At 42.7% G+C, this 24,706-nt stretch overlaps 1 protein-coding gene across 3 annotated transcripts in view; it reads right to left on the reverse strand.

Annotated features, from left to right (window-relative positions):
- The window catches only part of brf1b (BRF1 RNA polymerase III transcription initiation factor subunit b), a 330,710-nt gene that overhangs the window by 251,965 nt on the left and 54,039 nt on the right, over window positions 1-24,706 (reverse strand). For all 3 annotated transcript variants that reach the window (XR_005946273.1, XM_041214348.1, XM_041214349.1), the window contains exon 3: window positions 6,554-6,727. Coding sequence is in view for 2 of the 3 variants with exons in the window: in XM_041214348.1 (XP_041070282.1) it covers window positions 6,554-6,727 (174 nt within the window). In the remaining variant the exon portion in view is untranslated. The remainder of the gene's footprint in view (window positions 1-6,553; window positions 6,728-24,706) is intronic.

The raw sequence follows: 24,706 nt of genomic DNA on the forward strand, positions 1-24,706 counted from the left end.
GATCCTCTCCATCATTTTGCTTTCTCACCTTAATTGTCATTTGAAGATCAGAGTGCTTCCATCCTCCATAGATCTTGAAAGATTGCACTAAGCTATACAAGAACATAAGAAAACCGGGTAGAATTATGCCATTCAGACCTTCTAGCTTGCTATATGATTCAACAAGAACATGACTATCTACTACCTCAGCTCAACCTTCGTGCCCAGTCCCCTTGATTCCATTAGTACCAGAAAAAAGAGTCTCTCTTCCCCTTGCCTTCCCCATCAGTGCTGCTCTTGGGCAGCGGCAATGCTCTTGTGCCTTCTGTAAGTAGCTGTTACAACAAACATGGAGAAATATCCCAAGGTGTTTCACAGAGACACAGTCACATAAATGCCAAAGGAGGGGATGTTAAGTGTGGGGCCTAGGCAGCTGAAGGTAGTGCTTGCCAGGAACAATCTGTACAATAGTCCTTTATTTAGACCTCTTGTTAAACTTCCACAAAGTGCTGAGTCAGTGGTAAGGGGGGTATGAAGAGACCCAAAGGTGGAAGGCAATTGGAGATGGATGGCTACATGTATAGGGTGGAGCAAGGCCATAAAGGAATTAAACAAGAGGATGAGTAATTCAAATAGGAAGAACTGGGGGACAAGGAGACAATATTGGTTAGCAAAAACATTGATGGGTGGTGAGTATCATGAGTTAACACAGATAAAGATTGAATCAGCCGAGAGATGACAGCTTAGATGAGTGAGTAATGCTTAGTCAAATCTGGAGGTGGTAAAGGCTTCAATGAGGGTTTCAGCAGCAGTAGGGAGTGAAGGATGCCAGTGTTGATGATGGTTAGGTACAGGGTCTCAAACTCAACTTGCAGTAATGTGGGAAGCTAGGGCTATGTGCAATGTTCGCAGGCCTATTCAACCATGGGAAGAAGGCACATCATATATCAGTCAGATAATGAACTCATCCAACATATACTTTCCAGGAAGGCATTCTTCAATTGTGATTAGGAGCCCAGGCTTATTCCACATGCCCTCCCCCGACACTGCAACTCACTCTATCCCAAGGCTTCATAGTGCTACAGACAAGATCTGCTAACTCAATACAGACCATGGAGCAAAGCTGGGTTCCCTTTCCTGCTCAGCTAAACCAAAATTATCAATGTGAGCTTATCACCAAGTAAAATTTATATTTGTTGCAGCAATCACAGTTAGACAAATAACTCACTAGCTCGTTTTAGCTCTGCATTAGCTTGTGAATGCATTTTGTTTCCTATCTGAAGTTAGGAGTTCGAGGACAATTAAGATAAAGCTGGAAGCATGCCAGTGTATTTCCGCCTGTGGACCCAGAACTGACCTGTGTATTTCCAGCATTTCCCATTTTCCGTTCAGATTTCCAGCATTTGTAATTTTTGCACCTATCACAATATAAAAGAATGACATATTTTGCTCCAGAGAGGGGTAAGGGGGATTATAGCAGGAGGAGAAAAAAAAGTGTTAAGCATTCGAATGCAGACTATGCTCTGCACAGGCTCTCATGAAACAATGATTCTCTTAAAATAATCACTTGGAAAACAAAATCAGATCTGTGAAAATTGAGAACAATTACAACACAGTGTAGAGGGTCCCTTTGGCTGAAGGGCACAGTAAATCTGCAGCTTTTATGGGTAGGCGTTCAAATGGGTTTTTTTTAAAAAACCAGAAAATCACCACTAGTTCCAATACACAATCATTCTTCACTCCACCTCCTCCTTCCACGCCCCCATCAAACCAGGGCAAAAAACACTTTGTAATCAGCAGCATTGTTGCTACAGGGCTGAGGGAGTTTGATGTTCACAATAGTTCAACATCTTTGCAACCAGCCCTTTTCCTCTCAAGCTCCACACGTGATGTCTTGTACATCCTTCCCCTTCAGCCTTCTGTCAGGAGCACAAATGGGTTCTGCCAGATATAAATCTTTTATTGACTGAATCTGACATGCTGCAGATGGACTCAAAGGGCATTGTGATTCCTGCTTCTGTTTCACTCTGTGGAAGTTTAATAAGAGTTCTAAATAAAGGACTATTGTACAGACTGTTCCTGGCAAGGCTGCTGGTGTTATTCCTGGTCCTGCAGATCTGAATTTTTCCTCCCTCCCCCATCCCAATCAGAGCTATGAAACACTGACAAGATGACCATGAAAACATTTACAACATCTGCAAATGTTCCAGAATTCCCCCCCCCCTCCCCCACCACCAATTCTAGGATAAAATTTGTTCTGCATTTGCTAGGATTTCAATGCCTTACAATATATGTTGGCTGCTCACTACATTACACCATCACCAAACTGCCCCTGGCCTGTCCATCCCCCACGCCACCAAATTATGTAGTTCCCACAACCACTGAGCAGATAAATCACTTAATCAGTTTAGTTACCGTGACACAATGACTTCATCCCACTGTAACCCAAAAAAAAACTCCTTTCTCAGGAGCATCACTAAAAGAACGATAGATACCGAGAACTCCGTGGCTTAGTGTAGTGCCACACAAAATAACTATGTAGTCACCCTCCGCTACTGTCATCACTTATGGACCACATAACATGTTCAGTTGGCAGGATAAATTTAAAATCCCTCAGACCTCTATGAAGTGAGTTTTGAGGCAGCAGTATTTTTTTTCCTTAAAGCTCAAACACCAACAGAGAAAACGGTGAAAGCGAAGAACAACAGAAGAGCTTGCTGGTTGGTTAAGTGACCAGATTGTGGGTTACAGGACCATACAGTCCAGCAAGGTCCACTGTTTAAAACCCGCGCAGTAGCTTAGTTAGCTGACCTCAGCAAATGTGGCCTCAATCGCCCACACAATGTGAGGTGTGCGTGGAGTGGAGGAACCTATAGATTACTTGGATTTGAATACAGAATCTCAATTTATTACGTGGCAAAACTGTCAGTTTGGCAAACACAGTGCTCCAAGGGGTTTCAGCAAAACATAGGTCGGTGGAATGGGCAGACAGGTGGCGGGTGCAGTTTCAGGTGCAGAGTATTTGAGAGAAAAAACATGGAATGAGAATGTACACTTAATGGAAAGACATTTAAGTGTATGGAAAACAGACACCTAGTGATTCAAATGTATAATTCCCCGAAAGTACAAGTATAGGTAGATAAATACATAAAAAAATGTCTAATAACTTTTGGGTTTTATAAATAGGAAGACAAAGTACAAAAAAGAAAAAAAAATTGCATTTACATAGGTTCTTTCACAGCCTTAGGAATGTGCCAAAGCATTTTAAGTACAGTCACTGTTGCAATGCAGGAAAACGTGGTCACCAATTCACACACAGCAATGCCCCACAATGAACTAATAATCAAAAAAGTCCAATTTAGTGATGTTTATTGTGAGATAAACATTGTCAAGGACACTAGGGAGAGTTCACTGAACTTCACACAAATCACATTATGGGACCTGTTGAGCAAGGAAGATAAATTTGCCCAATTTCTGCTTCCAAGGACTCCCATCTTCAAGTTTTCTCAGGTGAGCAGAGATCTGCCCCATGGATTCTTTTGAATATGCTGAGCCAGTCTTCAAGGCAGTACCCTGGGGTGTGTTTCCCCTTCTTTCCATAGAAGGGTATGGCCCCAGTCTGTATCATTTGGGTGTCATAGCCTGTGCTGGGATCACATAAGAACCCTCCACTATCTATCCATTTCTAAACAGCACCACAAAACTCCAACAGACCGCAATGCCTTTGATTTACCCTTGACTCAAGCACTGCCCAAAGGCAGTCAGGGTTTTGACGGCCTGACCTTAAGATTTAAGGCACACTGTCCAGTATACCAGGCGCTGCATAGCAGTGCATAGAATCCACTGCACGTCCCAACAACTCCAGGTGCAACTCCGACAGGGGCAAGTCTGAACTGCAGCTGTTTGTGTAAAACAATTCTAGTAAACTTGGCAGATAGTTCCTGCCAAACGCTGCTTACTAACCTGCAGCAAGATGTCCACAAAAGCTTCCCAAGAAAAACAAAGCAAAGCAAAGTGAAGTGAATAAGGTAGTTGCTATCATCATTCATTATCAAAGGCTCAGTGCGCTGTGGCAGCACAACAGTTACTCCTGCACTGAATGTATTACATTTGTAAACTGTTTGAATATCATTGAGAGGTGAAGTCCAAAGGATTTCTTACCCTTCACTGTTAAGGTTGCTTCTGTGTTACTGCAAAATTTAACTGTGAGACTGCTGGGTACAAGTACATTATTAGTGACTTAAGACTTAATCATTTTGCTCATCTATCTGATGCATTCCCTTAGGAAAACTTTCATCATTTCTGCATGTGTCAACCTGAGCTACTATCACTCAGTCAGATAGTGATGGGTTCAAGGTCACACCAGAAATGCAGGCCATATTACAGGTGCGAAAAGGACTCAAATCCTATTAGTTTTGGGCCTTAAATTTAATAAAATTAAAGGGATGGGGTGTCAGTCACTGAATACCAGTAAGCAGCATTTCACTATTCAGTTTCTCATCACTCATACTGTGTGTTCTCTTCACAACACAACCTGCCTTTAGCCAGCAGTCCATTTTTCACCATTATGTCCCAGCAGGTATAGCATCGTGCAACGTATAGGACCAAAGGAAAACCCAAATTAACTCCAAGCGCAGAAAGGCTAGACAATTGTTGGACAACTGTCATTTGCTGAAATCACAGATAAGACGACTAATGACTCAACTTGCAAATCTCAGCCAGCGACACAATACAGGATCTATATCCTGAAGTTGGAAATATGACAAGTGCGTAGAAAAGGGATTTTTGCGTAATGGATCTGGTGAATATCTTAAGTTGCAGTTTATGTGGTGAAGTCCTGTTGCCAAAAATCATCTCTTCTATGCAGATACTTTGAAACAAAACACGCACAAAAGGCAAAAACAACAAACTTTTTCAATTAGCTCAATGTTAGCTGCGCTGATGACAAGACAGTTTTACACTCCATGCTGCTACTGATAATACTTAGCCCCCCCGAAGCCTCATACCTAGGAAGTTAAAGTTGCAAAAGCAGGAAATCTTCACACCATATACTTACTACCTGTGGCTGCAGATATGGTAAGCACTATGCTTGGAGAGAAGGCACTAAAATTAATTCAGTTAATAAGAGTGACACATCAAATTAATAACATAACCAATTACTTCCTAATTCAATTAGCAAACCATGTCATTAGCTGCCAATATTGTGCTCTGTACTTGGATGAATCCACAGGAGTGCAAGCTAAACTCACCTTCTGCTGTACACTTGGTATACTTACAGAGGTGCAATACAGGAGGACATTTTATTTTTCCAGTTGCTGCCTACCCACAATAGCTGAGGAGATTTTATGGTTGTTTCACAGCTTCATAAATCAACGCGATATCGTGTGGTCACATCATACTGGCATCAGCACTGATGGAGCAAAGTCAATGACTGGTAAGACTAGCGTAGTAGTGACCTGTATCAGAGGATCTGCTGCAAATGCAATGTGGGTACATTGAGTATACGCTGGTAAGTACCCACTGTCAAAACCATCTCTATGGAAGTGCTGGATAATGCTGTGAAAATGGTAAACTTTATAAAACAATGAACCTTGAATTTGAGCACAGTTTCATTTCTGTGAAATGAGGTGGGAAGGGAGCACATCTATCTATTGCTCCACATGAAGATTTGATGATTCACATGGCAAGATCACTCCAAGGTCAAGTTATTTTTTATAAGCCACCTATTCCCACCCTCTTACTGTGTGCATGACACAGTTTGGCTCTCGCACCTGGACTAAACGTCAGATATATTTCCTTGAAGACTGAGCTAAATCTAGGACTTCAAGGGCTGAGTGCAACCATCTTCAATATCCAGGGCAAAGCTGGGTCAGTGATTAAGAAGCTGGAACTCTGGGGCTTGCATTTGAGGGAAACACCACTGAAATTTTCCTGAACATGCATGGATTCCTGACATTTGCTGACAATACAGAGATAGGTGGGAAAGCAAGTTGTGAGGACACAAAGTCTGAAAAGGGATAGGTGATTCAGGTTGAGTGACAAGACTCCCCTGCTCATCTTTAGAAAGTACCATGTCCACCTGAAGAGGTGCCTCCATACTGTACAGGGCTCCCTCTGTCCTGCACTCAAGCAAAAGGCCACTGCCCTAGAATAGCTGCAACTGGAACTTCATACAAGGCACATCCATCTTTATAGCAACAGGAACAAGATATTCAGATTCTCTTCTAAGTTCAAGGTATCTTCACTTGCTGACAGAGTTTCATGTGTTAATCTCAAGAATAAAAACTGGCCTAAATAAGCACCAGAGGCAATGGTACTGGGATGCACTTGAGGCATTTACATATACAAAGTTTTACTCTGCAACAACTAGGCTACACACACACACACACACACACACAAACAGCTGGCGTACAGTAACTATAGACTTTCAAACCACAAATAAACTTGGAAAGAGAACTGAATAAAGTAACACATTAACTGTAGTTTTTAAAAAATAAATCCAGGTAAACAGGTTTTAAATCTTCATAAATTAACCTTTAAGATTGGCATTATTTTTGCAGCTTGAAAAGGATACGAGGAGTCCCCTCCGTTCGACAGACTAGATAAAGACAGGCAGCGACTACATGGCTCATTTTCCGGCCCCTGGTGAGGTGCTTGCTAACTGCCATTTTGAAGAAGTTAAATGCCGTGTCGAGGCAGTGCTGGTTTAGCTGGAGCTGGTTACCCAGGTGGTGAATCTGACGCCGACCTGAGGAGTAAAAATAAAAACAAAATAGAACTTAGGGTGTATGGTTATACAGCTCTTCGTCACAACTCAGAATACAACAAGTCTACAGCACAGAACCAGGTCATTTGACTCAACTGCTCTATTCTAGTGTTTATGTTCCAAACGAGCCTCATCCCACCCCTCTTCATCACCCCAACGAATAAAAGTTTGACTAACTTGAGCAAGTTCTTTGATGAAGTGGGGGAGAGGGCTGGTCAGGGCACTACAGTTGAAGTTGTGCATATGGGTTTTTAAAAGGCACCTCATGAACTACATCAACTTATATTTGTATAGTGCCTTTAAAATATTAACACATCCCAAGGCACTTAACAGCAAGTGCCACAGAACAGACTTGTTAGCAAAACTGAGGCACATTGGATTAAAGGTTATAAGAATACAAAATTGTCTAAGGAATAGAAAAGGGAGTTGTGGTGAATGGCTATTTTTTAGGCTGAAGGGAAGAACTGGGTGGCATTCCCCAGTGGTCGACATAAGGACCAGCACATTTTTTAAATACATTTATTAAATGGTGTGAACTTGGCATAATTTCCAAGTTTGCAGATGACATGAAACTCAAATGTAGCAAAAAGCATGGAGGATAAAATGAGGAGTGGCAAAGTGACTCAATAAGCTCATTCTCTCAACAGACAGGGTCATCTGCACCTTGTATTCATAGAGCATCTTTAAAATAATAAAATGCCCCAAGGCACTTTAAGAGTGTAATCAGCTAACATTTGACAATGAGCCACAGAGAGAAACTATATAAACAACTGCTTTGTTAAAGGCGTTTGTTTCGAGGGGAAGGAGAGGTAGAGAAGTTTATGAACATACGAATTAGGTCCCTCCAGCCTGGTCTGCCATTCAAATTTCAGAACTTAGGACCAAGATAGCTGAAGGCACAGTCACCAGTGGCACAGCAATTAAAATTGGGGATGCACAAGAGGTCAGAATTGGAGAACAGTGGAGATTTTAGAGGTTTGTAGGGTTGGAAGAGATTACAGAGATCATGAGGGCTAAGGTCATGGAGGGATATGAACATAAGGATGAGAATTTTAAAACTGGAGCAATAGTGGATCGCAAACCAATGCAAGTCAGTGAGCACCGCAGCGAGAGGTGTATGTGACCTGATGTGTTTTGTGTTATTTTACAATAGGTAGCTCAGGGAGGAGGGAAGAAAAGGAACCTCAGAGGTTCTCAAGTCATTTAGGAACTATGATGTGTAGTTAGAGACACAGCCGTACCCAACTGAAAAGTGAAAGCTATCATGACATTATTAGTGTCGCAACAGAGATTTATCAGAGACATCAATTTAGCAACCAAAAGCTGCAGTCTGGCTCCAGCCCCAGCTCTGTATGCATGTATAATTAAAAGAAGAGATTGCCCTGTGGGCTTCAGAGTCTGGAACAGGATGAGTCAGTGATGAGGGGGAGGGGGGGCGGATGAATTAAAAGTGAAACAAAAGATTACTGTCCTTCAAATACCAGACAAATCAGCGCAAAATAAATAAATAAATAATGCGCCCAGACTATGGGCATAGAGATAAGGCAGAGGATGAACACATACAAGAATGTCCTGTGGGTATATAAAAACAGACACACTTGTGTTTGGGGTCAGAGATGAGTGGAGTGGGGAAGTAGCAGCTAGCTCAGTCTTAAAAGTGAAATAAAACTTACTCCAATGATGTCAAAACTCCTGCAAACTATGAAAAAGTGTGTGACTGGAGCCAAAAAACCCTCGACTCACTCAGTCCCAACCTCCTTTTCTGCTGGCTGAATACGTCAACCAGCACCAGTTTAATTGATTGCCCATCCCGCCTACAAAAAATGATTCATCTCTTGGAATGACTCATGCACACTAGAGATACTGGGGATAGTGGAAATCTTTCATCTATTGTTAGCCGTACGGTTGAATGTGGATACGGTTTCTGGGTGGGAGTGGGAACAAACACAGACGGAGAAAAAAATGAGATGAACTATGTGCACCATTTCCTCATTCAGGAAGGGTAAGTGGGAGAATATCCATTTCCCAGACACCAGAAACAGCGACTCACAATCTCCAGTAATACAAAAAGCAGGTTCTGTGGCTCATCCCCTCAGCATACTGACCAAACCAGAATGATTTCTGGTCAGTCTCAAGTGATGGCACTCCATTTTGTTTCAGTGTCCTGAGGAGGTGGGGCAGGGGAGAAAAAGGACCATCCTTTGATGGTCCAGTCCAGAACTGAGAAACTTGTCATTCAACAATCTATCATTCTTGACCCCACACAACCACTGGACAGACACATGGAGCAAGGGGGAAAAATTAATGAGACAGTCAGACTGTATTCACTGGAGCAAAGAAAATCATGGGGGCCCAACCATATGATAAGACGTAGTAGAGAAGTAGGCCATTCGATCCATCGAGTCTGCTCCGCCATTCAATGAGATCATGGCTGATCTAATTATTCTCAACTCCATTTTCCTGCCTTTTCCCCTTAACCCTTGATCCTCTGATTAAAAATCTGTATCTCAGCCTTGAATATACTTAATGACCCAGCCTCTACAGCCCTCTGCAAGATGAAATTCCTCATCTCTGTTCTAAATGGGTGAACCCTTACTCTGAGATTATGCCCTCTGGCCCTAGGCTCTCCCACAAGGGGAAACAACCTCTCAGCATCTACCCTGTCAAGCCCCCTAAGAATCTTATATATTTCAATAAGGTCACCTCTCATTCTTCGAAAACAGGCCCAACCTACTCAATCTCTCCTCATAAGAAAATCCCTCCATGCCCAGGGTCAACCTAGTGAGCCTTCTCTGGACTGCCTCCAATGCCAGGATAACTTTCCTTAGATAAGAGGACCATAACTGTTCACAGTATTGCAGATGTGGTCTAACTAGTGCCTTGTATAGTTTTAGCAAGACTTCACTCTTTTTATATTCCATTCCCTTTGAAATAAAGGTCAACATTCCATTTGCCTTCCCTATTGTATGCTATTTGCAATTCATGCACAAGGACCCCAAATAATAATAATAACCACCACCAAAGTGCTCACTGTGATCAGAATTTAAGAGTGATTAGTTAAAGATTATCTCTGCCAGGCAGTGATTCAGTAACAAGGAATAAACTTAGAAACTAAAAGCAAACAGGCAGGTTAGAAAGGTTCTCTGACATAAAGGGTATTAGGATATGTCGAAGTGGTATCTTGGACGGTTAAGAAATAAAATAGGGAAAAGAGGAGAGCTAGGAACAAAAGACACCAATCACAGTGCTAAAAGTCATAAGCAATGCTAACACAAGTACTGGGATTCATTTCAACAGGAATAGAATATAAAAGCAGGGAGGTAATGTTACATTTACACTGAACCTTGGTTTACGGCCCTGGCCCCGGCCCAAGATCGAGCCAGACCCTTATCTCAAGAAAATAGAAAACTTGGGTAGAAGTTTTTAAAATTATGAAGCATTTTAATAGGGTGGATGTGGAGAAACTGTTTACAGGTTGGCATAAAGATGGTTACAAACCGATCCAATGAACAGTCTGGAAGCAATTTTTTTTTGCACAGTTAGTGGCAAGATTGTAGACTTCGCTGTCACATGGAGTAGCTGAAGCAGTACAGCAATCACACATTCAAGGGGAGGCTCGATGCAAACATGAAGATGATCGAATTAGGCAGATATGGGTTGCAGAGGGGAGCAAGGTGGGAAGAGATAATTAGGAAAGGGAGAATCCTGTAGACAACAAACACCAGCATTGATCAGTTGGGCTGAATAGCCTGTTTCTGTACTGTAAATACAATGCAAGTAAAACTGGGTCAACTACAATATTACTACAACATCAGATACTTCGGAAAAGAACAAGGAAATGTGGGTGGAGTAAATAACTCCAGCCACCTGTACAGCTCCATGATGATCCATTCTATAGTCAAAAGCTTCACAGTGTCACACTGTAGCTGCCCCTTGGCAGATGCTCAGGAGAAATATTAGAAATGCCACGTGGAGCTGGAGCATGAGAATACACCCAATGACAGACCAGCCATAAAGTGGAGTTGTGGCCTCAACTCCACTTTCCTGCCTACCTTGGTACCCCTTTGCTCTTTTGTTAGTCAAGAATCCATCTACCTCTGCCTTAAAAATTTCCCGCTTTCTCCACCCCACCAATGGCAACTGTGTGTTCAGCTACCTAGACCACAAGATCTAAACTTCTCCACTTTTAAGATGCTCCTTAAAAGTCCACTTCTTCAGCCAAGCATTTTGTCAGCTGCTTTAACATCTAAGTGTGGCTCAGTGCCAAATTTTGTCTGATAATGTTCCAGTGAAGGTCCTGTGTTAAAGGCCCTATAATAAATGGACCTTGTTGCTGACTGTCCCTTTCTTTATGGAATGCATGGCAACCTCCATTCAATAGCAGCCCCTACTCGGGAGACTCAGGAGCTGAGGAATTCTAAGGTTTAAGCTGCCTTCCAACACCTCCCACACAAGTGAAAGCTTCCTTTCTTTTATTTTATGGGATGTAGGCATCGCTGGCTGGGCCAGCATTTATTGCCCATCACTAATTGCCCTTGAGAAGGTGGTGGTGAGCTGCCATCTTCAACCGTTGCAGTCCATGTGATTCCATAAGCCAATCTACGCTGCCAAGAGTGAGGTCTGCTGTTGTTTCAGGTTATGAAATAGAGTTAAATTATATATCAGACACATCTTAAAATACACACACACACACACAAAATTGTATTTTCTATAACTAACCATGTTTCAGATGGATTATTAAACCAAGACCCTGTCTGCCCTATCAGGTGGATGTAAAAGTTCCCATGACGCTATTTCGAAGAAAGGGAGCTCTCCTCAGTGTCCTGACCAATATTTATTCCTCAACCAACATTAAGAAAACATTTTATACAATTATAGTTGTTGTTCTATACCCAGCCAAACGGAAGATGATTACAAAAACCGATTATCTGTTCATTATCACAGTGTTGTTTGTAGGGGTTTACTGTGTACAAATTAGCTGCCTAATTTCCTACATTACAACAGTGATTACATTTCAAAAGGACTTCATTGGCTGAGGAGTGTTTTGGGGCATTCCGAGGACATGAAAGGCACTATATAAATGCAAGTCTCTCTTTGTTTATGTTTTGCAGAGATAAACGCTGTCCTTATGAGTTTACAGGCTGGGAACAGAGTCAAGCTGTCAGAGGGTATATATTCTAGATTGTTTTGTCTGGTAATTAGATGAAGGGAACGGATTTTGAAGAAGGCAGGTAATGCACTGTCAGCATTCACATTTCTTGAATAACAGAACTAGATGTTAGTAATCATGGAAAACTGCCAATCCCCACCATTGTATTAGTTTGGAGGATAGACATACAATAGGACTGGTGCCCCATGTTGCTCAGTTTTATTATTCCACCATTGCCATAAATATTGGGATGAGTGCTTTTATGAGCTCAGTGAGCTTCATTTCTCATGCAACATTCTCATGTTCAAAATTTACTGCTGTGCGGGGATAGATTATTCAAGAAATGTATTGCTCTGAGGAGGACAAAGAATCAATAGCCTAATCACTAGGCCCAATATGCACAGGAATGGAAGTAGGCCATTCAGCCCATCGAGCCTGCTTCCCATTCAATTAGACCATGGCTGATCATCTACCTCAACACCATTATCCTGCACTATTGAATTCTTCCTTGAGCATGCTCAATGATTGAGTTAGCACAGCCCCCTGAATCATAGAAAATTAGAAAAAATAGGAGTAGGTCACTCAGCCTTTCGAGCCTGCTCCAACATTCAAAATAATCATGGCTGATTCTCTATATCAATGCCCGCTCTCTTCCCATACCCCTTGATGCCTTTAGAGTCCAGAAATCTATCCATTTCCTTCTTGAATATATTCAGTGACTTGGCCTCCACAGCCCACTGTGGTAGAGAATTCCACAGGTTCACCACCTTGAGTGAAGAAATTTCTCCTCATCTCATTCCTAAATGGCCAACCCTGTATCCTGAGATGAGGGTCCCTTGTTCTAGACCCCATAGCCAGAGGAAATATCATCCCTGCTTCTATTCTGTCCAGCCATGTCAAAACTTTATATGCACGTTTCAGTGAGATCTCCTCTCATTCTTCTAAACTCCAGTGAATACAAGTCTAGTTGACCCAATCTCTCATACCACAATCCTGCTATCCCAGGAATCAGTCTGGTGAACATTCATTGCACTCCCTCTATGCTAAGAAGACCAAAAGTGCACACAATACTCCAGGTGTTGTCTCACCAGGGCCCTGTACAGCTGCAGTAAGACATCCTTGCTCCTGCACTCAAGTCCTCCCACAATGAAGGCTAACATACCACTTGACATCTTAACACAGGAAAATCAAAACACAAGATGATCAGCCATGATTTCATTGAATGGCAGGGCAGGTTTGAGGGGCTGAAAGGTCTACTCCAGTTCCTATTTCTTATGCTGCACCTGCATGCTTGCTTTCAGTGACTTGTATACAAGGACACCCAGGTCCCTTTGTACATCAACATTTCCCAATCTATCACCATTTAAATAATACTTTGTCATTCTGTTTTTCCTACCTAAGTGGATAATTTCACACTTATTCACATTATACTGCATCTGCCATGCGTTTGCCCACTCACTCAACTTGTCTAAATCACATTGAAGCCTCTTAACATCCTCCTCACCGCTGATATTCTCATCTGGTTTGTGTCATTAGCAAACTCATAAATATTACATTTGGTTCCCTCATCCAAATCATTGATATATGTGAATAGCTGAGTCCCAAGCACTGATCCCTGTGGTACCCCACTAGTCATTGCCTGCCATTCCAAAAAAGACCCATTTAATCCTACTCTCATTTCCTGTCTGCTAACCAATTCTCAATCCACGCCAATACATTACCCCCAGTCCCAAGTGTTTCAATTTTACACACTAACCTCTTATGTGGGACTTTATCAAAAGCTTTCTGAAAATCCAAATACACCACATCCACTGGTTCTCTCTTACCTATTCTGCTAGTTATGTCCTCAAAGAACTCTGGTAGGTTTGTGAAATATGAATTCATTAATTCATGCTGACTATGTCTAATCCTGGTGATATTTTCTAAGTGTCCTGTTATCACATCCTTTATAATAGACTCTAGCATTTTCCCTACTACTGATGTTAGGGTAACCAGTCTGTATTTCACTGTTTTTTGCCTTTTTTTTTTAAATAGAGGTTACATTTGCCACCCTCCAATCTGCTGGGACTGTTCCAGAATCTACTGAATTTTGGAAAATGACAACCAAGGCATCCACTATTTCCAGGGCCACCTCCTTTAGTACCCTGGGAAGTAGATTATCAGGCCCTGGGGATTTATCGGCTTTCAGTTCCATTAATTTCTCCAGTACTATTGCTTTAGTAATACTAATTTCTTTCACTTCTTCCTCCTCACTAGACCCTGGGTTCCCTAGCATTCCTGGAAAGTTTATTTGTGCCTTCCTCTGTGAAGACAGAACTAAAGTAGTTGTTTAATTGCTCTGCCATTTCCTTGTTCTCTATTCTCCTGTTACAGACATTTGTCTTCACTAATCTTTTTCTGTTTACATATAGAAGCTTTTAAATCCGCTTTTATGTTCCTTGCAAGTTTACTCTCATACTCTATTTTCCCCCTCTGAATCAATCTCTTGATCCACCTTTGCTGAAATCTAAACTGCTCCCGATCCTCAGGCTTGCTACTTTATCTAGCAACTTTATATGACTCCCCTTTGGATCTAATACTATTTTTTAAATACTATTTTTAATTTCTTTTGTTAGCCACAGTTAGGCCGCTTTTCCTGTTGTGTTTTTGCACCAGAAAGGAAACGTATAACTGTTGCAATGCATACATTTGTTCTTTAAATATTAGCCATTGTCTATCCGCCGCCATGCCTTTTTAATAAAGTTCCCCAACCTATCTTAGCCAACTCATACCTCATAACTTCGTAGTTCCCTTTGTTTAGATTTAGTACCCTAGTTTTGGATAGGATTACTTCGCTTTCCATCCTAATGAAGGATTCTATCATGTTATGGTCATTGTTCTCTAAAAGGACCCCACACAGCAAGATTATTAATTAAACCTTTCTCATTGCACAATACCAAAGTCGAGGATAGCCTGTTCCCTAGCTAGTTCCTCGATGTACAGGTCTAAAAAAAAATCTCGTACACACTCCAAGAATTAATCCATCACAGTATTATTGCTAATTTGGTTTCCCCAATCATTAAGTAGATTAAAGTTACCCATGATCATTTTTATTTGGCTCTGCCAAGCTCTGTTTGCCTTTGCCAGGCTCTTTTAGGCTCTGTTTGGCCCTGTTTAGCTCTGTTAGGCTCTGAATCACCGAATCACAGTGCAGAAGAGGCCCTTCGGCCCATCGAGTCTGCATCGACATGTGAGAAACACCTGACCTACCTACCTAATCCCATTTACCAGCACTTGGCCCATAGCCTTGAATGTTATGACGTGCCAAGTGCTCATCCAGGTACTTTCTAAAGGATGTGAGGCAACCCACCTCCACCACCCTCCCAGGCAGCGCATTCCAGACCGTCACCACTCTCTGGGTAAAAACGTTTTTCCTCACATTCCCCCTAAACCTCCTGCCCCTCACCTTGAACTTATGCCCCCTTGTGACTGACCCTTCAACTAAGGGGAACAGCTGTTCCCTATCCACCCTGTCCATGCCCCTCATAATCTTGTACACCTCGATCAGGTCGTCCCCTCAGTCTTCTCTGCTTGTAGCAGCCTTGTTACATGCATCTCTAATTTCCAGTTTAATGCCACCCCTGCCTTACCACTACTGTTTGGAGTACTAAAGACAACTCCCATTAATGTTTTCCGTCCTTTGTGGCTTCTTAGCTCCACCCAGACTGATTCTACATCTAGATTTTCTGAGCCAATATCCCCTCTCACTATCGCAATGATTTCATCCTTAAATAACAATACCATGCCACCTCCTTTTCCTTTTTGCCTGTCCTTCCTAAATATCGTGTCCTCTTGGATATTCAGTTCCCAGCCTTGGTCACCCTGCAGCCATGTCTCCATAATCACAATCATATTGTACCCGTTTACATCTATTTGTGCTGTTAATTCGTCCACCTTATTACAAATGCTCCATGCATTCAGATACAATGCCTTTAGGCTTGTCTTTTTAATATTTTTATACATTTTTTTGCAGTATGCCCTTATTTGCTGCTAACCTTCATTTCCTCTGCCTTCCACTTTTGCTTTCTACATTTCTGTCTTTCGTTCCTATCTTTGTTTTCCGCTCAAGCCCCCCACCGGTCACTCTTGTTTAAACCCTCCCCTACCTCTGCAAGGATATTGGTCCCGGTCCTGAAGGGGTGCAACCCGTCCAGCTTGTACAGGTCCCATCATCCCCAGCATCGGTGCCAGTGACTCAGGAAACTCAATCTCTCCCTCCTACACCACCTGTACAGCCACGCATTCATCTGGTCCATTCTCCTATTCCTGATCTCGCTAGCATGCAGCACTGGGAGTAATATTGAGGTTACTAACTTTGAGGTCCTATTTTTTAATTTATTTCCTAGCTCCCTATATTCTACTTTCAGGACCTCATCCCTCTTTCTACCTATGTTGTTGGTACCAATATGGTCCACGACCTCTGGCTGTTCACACTTCCCCTTCAGAATGTCCCGCAGCTGCTCAGTGACATCCCTGATCCTGGCACCAGGGAGACAAGATACCATCCTGGTGTCACATACGTGGCCGCAAAAACATCTATCTGTTCCCCTTACGATGGAATCGCTTATTACTATTGCTCTCCCACTTTTTTCTGACCCCCACCCCATGCAGCTAAGCCAATCCTTGTGCCACGGACTTGGCTCTTGCTGCATTCACCTGAGAAACCATCTCCCCCAACAGTATCCAAAACACAAAATCTGTTAGAGATGGAGATAGACCCAGGGGACTCCTGCATTACCTGCCTGGGGCTTTTACTCTGGTGGTCACCCATTCCCTCTCTGTCTGTGCTTTCTTTATCTGCAGCATGACCACCTCACTGTTCGTGCTATCCACAAAGCTCTCATCCTTGCGGATGCTCCACAGCGACTCCAGCCACAGCCGGAGCTCCAGCTCCAAAACTCGGATATCGAGTAGCCGCAGCTGAAGACACTTCCTGCACACGTGGTCACCGTGGACGCAAAGTGTTCGCAGCTTCCCACAGCACACAGGAGCAGCGTTCCACTTGGCCGAACAGCCCTGCCATGACTTACTCTCAAATTGCTCCCTTTACTTTTACTTCCACTAGTTTAGAGAATATTAAGGACAAAAGAAATATTTACCAGGTCCCAATTACAAGACCACCCCTCTCCTTACTGAGGAAAGGTTGAAAATGAAAGGATCCCTCCTTCCCTCTTCAGCAAACTCCCTCTCTCACCAAACTCCAACTTAAGCACTCTAATGCAGCCCAAAGCAGCACTCCAGCGCTGCTGGGGTAAAGAATTCCAAAGATTCACCACCCCGAGTGAAGAAATTCCTCCTCATCTCAGTCTTAAATGACCTGCCCCTTTGTCTGAGACTGTGTCTCCTAGACACACAGGTACATCATGTTCAACAATTAATGTCCTTGTAAAGGACGGTACACATAAAAAAAAATAAGAGAAGTCTCACTTAACTGATTCCTGGGATGAAGGAGCTATCTTATGATTAAACATTGGACAGGCTGGGCCTGTATCCATTGAAATTTCAAGGAATTGAGAGGTGATCTTATTGAAACATGCAAGATCCTGAGGGAGCTTGACAGGGTGGATGTTGAAGGTGTTTCCCCTTATGAGAGAGACTAGAACTAAAGGGACAGTTTAAACATAAGGGGTCTCCCATTTAAGATGGAGGAGGAGGAGAATTTTCTTCTCTCAGTGGGTTGGTAGTCTGTGGAATTCTCTTTCCAGGAGGCAGAGTCATTGAATATTTTTGAAGCCAAGTTAGATAGATTCTTGATTGACAAGAGAGTCAAAAGGTATTAGGGATAGGCAGGAAAGTAGAGCTGAGGCCTCAATCAGATCAGCCATGATCTTATCAAATGATAAAGTAGGCTCGTGGCCCACTCCTGCTCTTAATCCATATATTCGTATGAATGCCTCCAAAAGGGAAACATGCCCCTACCATGTTGTTTTATTCACTGGTCCCAAATATAAACTGGTGGCACCAAATGTAAACACAGATCTTGGGATTTTTGGGGTGGGGGAACATTCAACTGGGGTAAGGCTGCTGCCAAAGATCTGTGTACACATGACAACAACGTCCATTTCCTTTTGTACGCATTTTTTCCTGTCATTGGAAAAGGCCTATGGGCAGAATGGTAAAAACATTTGTTGGAACTCACTACCACAAAGCGTAATTAAGGTGATGTGAATAGCTGCATTTAAGGGGGAGCTGGATAAATTTGAGGGAGAAAGGAGTAGAAATTTATGCTGATAGGGCAAGATGAAGTAGGGTGAACGGAAGCTTACGTGAGCTTAAACAACAGCATAGAACCAGTGGGCTGAATGGCCTGTTTCTGTGCTGCAAATTTGATGTAATCTGGCTCCTGATTGTCAGTAAAACCAGCTGGAGGTGTACATGGAAAGATTTGGGCGAGAGAAAAATTTGGCACTACTACCCTCAACCTTGAGGTCTAAAAGCTGAGGCTTACACATAAACGGCTCTTTGGTGAGGTTGACTGTGGGTGTGGGGAGGGGGAGTCACAGATAAACCATGCCTCAACTAATGAATCAGTGCCTTCAAGAGGAGGAACGGAGATTAGTGGGGAAAAAAACGGATGTAGAATAAAACTCACAGCTTGCAGTTGATGTTTAATTCATAGATTTAACACACAACTCTGCACTAATTAGATCATGCCAACTTACTGTTGTTTGCTGTTATTTTTTAATCTCATCTCAATTTTCTATCTTCTTCTGGACACATGGAAACATGAAAACATAAACTAATCCCAGGTCTTCCGAGTCTTTATGGTTCAGCTCCATTTACCAAATAAGCCATCAAGGAGGCACATCTCTGCGTCACATTCAGAATTCCAGCGTAGGTAAACAGGTTTTGACCAGCAGGAAAGCACCAGCTCATCTGCATAATGAATTGTCAGATGCCTTCACAACTGTGCATCTAGCCTTATAAATAGATCTGTGCCCATATCAAATAAAAGGAGATCTTCTCAAATGGCAAGACATCAATTCACGAATCAACTGTTGTCTTCTCTGCTACCAACCTGTGGCCATCGCTGCCATCAGCCACCAAGCAATGCTCATTCTGCCAATTTCTACAAAACATCTTTCCATTGGCATCAAGTCATGGAGAGTGACCTTCACTGGTGAACCAATTCACCATGTATCAATTTCAAAACTCTTTGCCCTCATTAATATTTCAGAGCATGCAGTGAGGTTGGTGTTTTGTTTTGACATTTATAATCTCCAACTTAATCTATCTCTAAGTCAGATAACTGTTGGTCAGTTGACAGGTTATCTTCTTGAAACCTATAGGATCCTAAGGGGAATTAGCAGGGTGGATGTTGAGAGTATGTTTCCTCTTATGGGAGAGACTAGAACTAGGGAACAGAATTTAAAAATTCTGAGATGAGGAGAAATGTTTTCTCTGTGTCGTTAGTCTGTGAAATTCTCTTCCCCAGAGAGCATGGAGGCTGGATCTTTGAATATATACAAGGTTAAGTTAGGTAAATTTTTGACGGACAAGAGAGTCAGAGTATAGGGGTAGACAGGAAAGTGAGGGCACAATCAGATCAGCTGTGATCTTCTCAAATGGTGGAGCAGATTCGAGGGGCCAAATGGCCTACTCCTGCTCCTAATTCATGTTTGTATGCTCACACTCATACAGAAGGTAGTGTCGTGATTACGTTAGCGGGCTAAATATCCAGAGGATGCAAGCTCAAATCCAATCATGGGCAGTTTGAGAATTTGAATTCAGTTCAAAAAATCTGAAAAAAAATACTTGATCTGCCTTCTTCAGCAGTCCCTCAGGATTGAGGATGGCTTACTTCCCACACTGGGCTGATGGATTCTGAGATGGCTGTTAAGTCCAGTGCGCAATCCACAAACTCTACCACGTGCACGGCAGGTAATGCTTGAAGGGTTGGGTACGTGGGTTGTTTGGAAGTGATACAGCTTTTGGAATGTAGAAAATCCAACTGGCTCATTAACGTGCTTTAAGGGAAAGAAACATGCTGACCTTGCCCAATCTGGTCTATATAGTCTCTCACAACCATGTTTTAACTATTAACTGCTTTCTGAAGTGGCCTAGTGGGATACACAGTTGAATCGAAAAATCACTCCAGAATAAAATCCACCACTTTCATAGAATCATAGAAACTTAGTACAGGAGGCTGCCACTACACCCACTTCGGCCAGCAAGTAGTCATCCTGTCTTACCCTTCTTGGGGTATCTAGGGATGGGCAATAAATGAAAGTCTAGACACCACTGCCAACAACCCAAGAATGGCTAAGAGCCAAGACTAAAATTCAGAAGTTTGACTGGATATTTTAAATCCAAAAGGCTGGTTTTGTAGAGGCACAAAGTGTAATTGAAAATTTAAATTAATTAAGGAAAATGTAGTGTAGAACTGTCACTGAGAAGTTAATATCAGATGCAAATTTGGGGTTTATTCTCCATCAGAGCTGTTCTGGTGCAGAGTCTATACCCAGATTATTATTCAGTCTTCTCGCTTTACAAATAGCAATCGACCTGCTGGACATCCGCAGAGGGTCTGCTTTTAATAGGGAGGTGTTCAAGTCCACTAGGATCAGGAGTCAGGTGTAAAAGAGTCAGGGAAAATATGAAAGGGCAGGCAAGGTTTAAATGTCTCTGGACACTTTTACAAACAAGCTAGGTACGGTGTCATATCTGATAAATGAGTAATTGCTTGGGCACAACTGAAGCAAAAATCCATTGGCCTGGAGTTTACATTAGGGCCACAGCTGGCAAAATGCAGTGGATGCTGCACCAGATTTGCCAAGGTGACATTACTCTCATCACCATGTGGACTCATTAGCATAAGCCCAGGCACCCCATGAATCAACTTAATCAATTCATTACTGAGACACTGCATTCTCCACCATCACAAACTAGAGTGGGATTGCCAGAAAAAGGACCATCCTTCAACTGGCTCATTTAATGATGTTGGTCTTAATATTTAATTGGTTTCAATTGATTGCTTTGGTACATAAGACCTGCGACCGGCACTCAATTGAAACCGCACAGGTGTGCCCTGCTCGCTGTAACTGAGTGAAGTTAGACTAATTTGAAGTGAATATGAAGTATTTGTAGCAGCAGCAGCAGGAGAAGCAACAGGGTCACGCTTAAATTGACTGCCACTCACTGCAGGTACAGGTGATTAATGCAATCACAGGTGCCTGTGCGCTTGAGGGACTGTACACAATGTAATAAACACCCCTGAACGGACACAAATCGGCTGAATGCTGCCACGGCAGCCTTGGGAAGTGGTTCGTTAAGTGAGCAGGAACTGCTTCTGGTGAATGAACATTTGAACCAACATTCAAATAAAACCATGGATACTTGAAAGTAAAATAGCTGTGTGTGCATTTAATTTGGCCTTAAGTTCTGTTCTCTTTAGCACTCATATCATTCAATAACTGGAAGTAAATGATGTGGGAAGTCCAGACCATAGACCTTTTTTTTTGTATGTTAGTTACCAGAGTTCGATTTTTCCCAAAAATTTAAATAACTGCAAACAAAGATCTTTTCCCAGAATTGCCTGCGGTGTACAGGATGTGCCCACTGTGGTACTAAAATGCACTGATCAGAAAGGTCCCATGTTTAATCTCAGTCTGCACTGAGTTACCCAGTCTCAGGCAGGGCTACAGCATACTGCCCCAGGACAAGGCATTGGAATGGAAAACAAAACCAGCCCACTCCCAATTGCTAAAGCAAGCCCCAACCCTTCCCCATCCTTCAATTCCCCCAGCCACTGGAAAACGTGCAGACGTCAAGATGCGGTTTCCTCTACATTGGAGAGACCAAACGCAGACTGGGTGACCGCTTTGCGGAACACATTCGGTCTGTCCGCAAGCATGACCCAGACCTCCCTGTCGCTTGCCATTTCAACACTCCACCCTGCTGTCATGCCCACATGTCCGTCCTTGGCCTGCTGCAATGTTCCCGTGAAGCTCAACGCAAACTGGAGGAACGGCACCTCATCTTCCAACTAGGCACTTTACAGCCTTCTGGACTGAATATTGAGTTCAACAACTTTAGATCATGAACACTCTCCTCCATCCCCACCCCCTTTCCGATCCCCCCTTTTCCCAGTAATTTCAAAAAAATTTTTTTTTTTTTACAAATATATTTTTCTTTTCCCTCTTATTTTTAAATTTATTTCGATCTATTGTTTTATCTCCACCTTTTAGCCCATTTTGATCCCTTCCCCCCACCCCCACTAGGGCCATCTGCCACTAGCTTGTCCTGCTTTCTACCCTTAATGTCCCCATTAGCGCATCCTTTAAGTAATATCACCACCGTCAGCACCCCTTTGTCCTTTTGTCTATGACATCTTTGGCAGTCTCTTCTTAGCCTCCACCTATCACTGGCCCCCTATCGAGCTCTACCTGTCCCACCCACCCCCCTCTACCAGCTTATATTTCATCTCATTTCTATATGTCTTAGTTCTGATGAAGAGTCATACGGACTCGAAACGTCACCTGTATCCCTCTCCACAGATGCTGTCAAACCTGCTGAGTTTTTCCAGGTATTTTTGTTTTTGTTCAAGATGAGAACAGGTTCTGGCTCAGCTCGTTTCGCTCCACAACTGAATAACCCAATGCTCATGGTCAAACCTTACGCACACACAGTGGCAGCTTGGATGAGGTGCCAGAGGGGCTGCGTTCTGCTGATGTCAGCACATCACATAACGCAAACTCTTCCCAGCTTCAAAAAGATGTCAAGCAAGCATGACCTAAAAAGGAATATTTTTTAAATTTCAAATCATTCCTCCAAACAGTAAGCAAGCTTGTGAAAACTAGACATCAAAGAACAGTGCAAATCCAAAATTAGGTCATTTAGACTATGAAAGCACAGTCCTTCCAGCTCTGGGGACCGGAGTTCTAGTTCAGCCCAGGCGGGTGAGATGAAAAGCTGGATGGATGGTAAATGTTTTCAGCAGCATCAGCCCAGTCCCTAATCTGCAAGTTCAGCATGACAAATGAGCTCATGATCAACAAATCCTACATTTTTGGATTGAAAGTCAGAAGGAGCAGGGAAGGAGAGAGAGAGAGAGAGAGAGAGAAAGAAAGCAGATTGAGCACGAGTTGAGTGAAAGTGGTTGTAAGTGAATTTTGAGTGTTCGTGTACATAATCCCACCATTTAAACTGTTTAAACCGGCCAACTGTTCAAATCAGACAAGCAGCACTAGCCGATTTCTATTACCATCAATTTCAATTTCTTAGTCGCTGCTTGCACTGGGCAAAGTGTGCCAGTTATTGCAGGTAGAAACAGGTGTTTAGTGAAGAGCTCAAACCTCATTCTAGTGTACTTTAAGTAAATCTCAACAATAACCCAACAAATTTATCTTTCCTATGCAAATTACCAAAATGCACAGGCTCTCAAAAGGAATTTATTGGCCCATTTCAAGGTTTTATTAGTATCAGAATTGTTTGATCACTCAACACACATAGACAACAAACTGTGTTAGCACCAGCTTGCCAATTCTAAGCAGTGGGGTCCCAGATGTTATGCATATACACATCATAAAACGGCCTAAAATGGCAAATACAAATTAGGAGCAGGAGTGGGTCACTCTGCCTAGAGTCTGCTCTGCCTTTCAATAAGATCATGGCTGATCTGATTCCTGCCTACCCCTATAACCTTTCAAACCACCCCCCTCCTCTTTTGTTTATCAAGAATCTATCTAGCTCTGCCTTTAAAATATTCAAAGACTCTGCTTCCACCACCTTTTGACGAAGAGAATTCCAAAAGCTCGCAACCCTCAAAAAATTTCTCCTCATCTCGGTCTTAAATGGGAGGCCCCTTATTTTTAAACAGTGACCCCTAGTTCTAGATTCTCCCACAAGAGGAAACATCCTCTCCACATCCACCCTGTCAAGACCCCTCAGGATCTTATATGTTTCAATCAAGTCGCCTCTTACTCTTCTAAACTCCAGTGGGTACAAAACAAAAACAGAATTACCTGGAAAAACTCAGCAGGTCTGGCAGCATCGGCAGAGAAGAAAAGAGTTGACGTTTCGAGTCCTCATGACCCTTCAACAGAACTGGGTGAATCCAAGGAGAGGGGTGAAATATAAGCTGGTTTAAGGTGTGTGTGTGTGTGTGTGTGTGTGTGTGTGTGTGTGTGTGTGTGGGGGGGGTGGGGGGGGGTGGAGAGAAGTGGAAGGGTGGGTTGGTGTGGTTGTAGGAACAAGCAAGCAGTGATAGGAGCAGATAATCAAAAGATGTCACAGACAAAAAAACAAAAGAACACAGAGGTGTTAAAGTTGGTGATATTATCTATACGAATGTGCTAATTAAGAATGGATGGTAGGGCACTCAAGGTACAGCTCTAGTTAAGAATGGACAAGCCTAACCTGTCCAACCTTTCCTCATAAGACAACCCGCCCATTCCTGGTATTAGTCTAGACTATGTAACGTCACTATGAACGTTTCATTTTATACCTGTTAACCAAAAGGCCACCTTGACTGTTCAAAATGAGGAGATAAAGGAGGTTGGGGGCGACAAAGAAAAAGTATTTTAAAAGCGTACAACTCAACACCTCCAATAGCCTCTGGGCATGAAGACTGGCAGTGTAATACCAGTATAGTTCAATTTTAAAAACAAAAAAACTGCGGATGCTGGAAATCCAAAACAAAAACAGAATTACCTGGAAAAACTCAGCAGGTCTGGCAGCATCGGCGGAGAAGAAAAGAGTTGACGTTTCGAGTCCTCGTTCTGTCGAAGGGTCATGAGGACTCGAAACGTCAACTCTTTTCTTCTCCGCCGATG

This window comes from Carcharodon carcharias, chromosome 20 (assembly GCF_017639515.1).
Source record: "Carcharodon carcharias isolate sCarCar2 chromosome 20, sCarCar2.pri, whole genome shotgun sequence".
NCBI classification, from domain to species: domain Eukaryota; kingdom Metazoa; phylum Chordata; class Chondrichthyes; order Lamniformes; family Lamnidae; genus Carcharodon; species Carcharodon carcharias.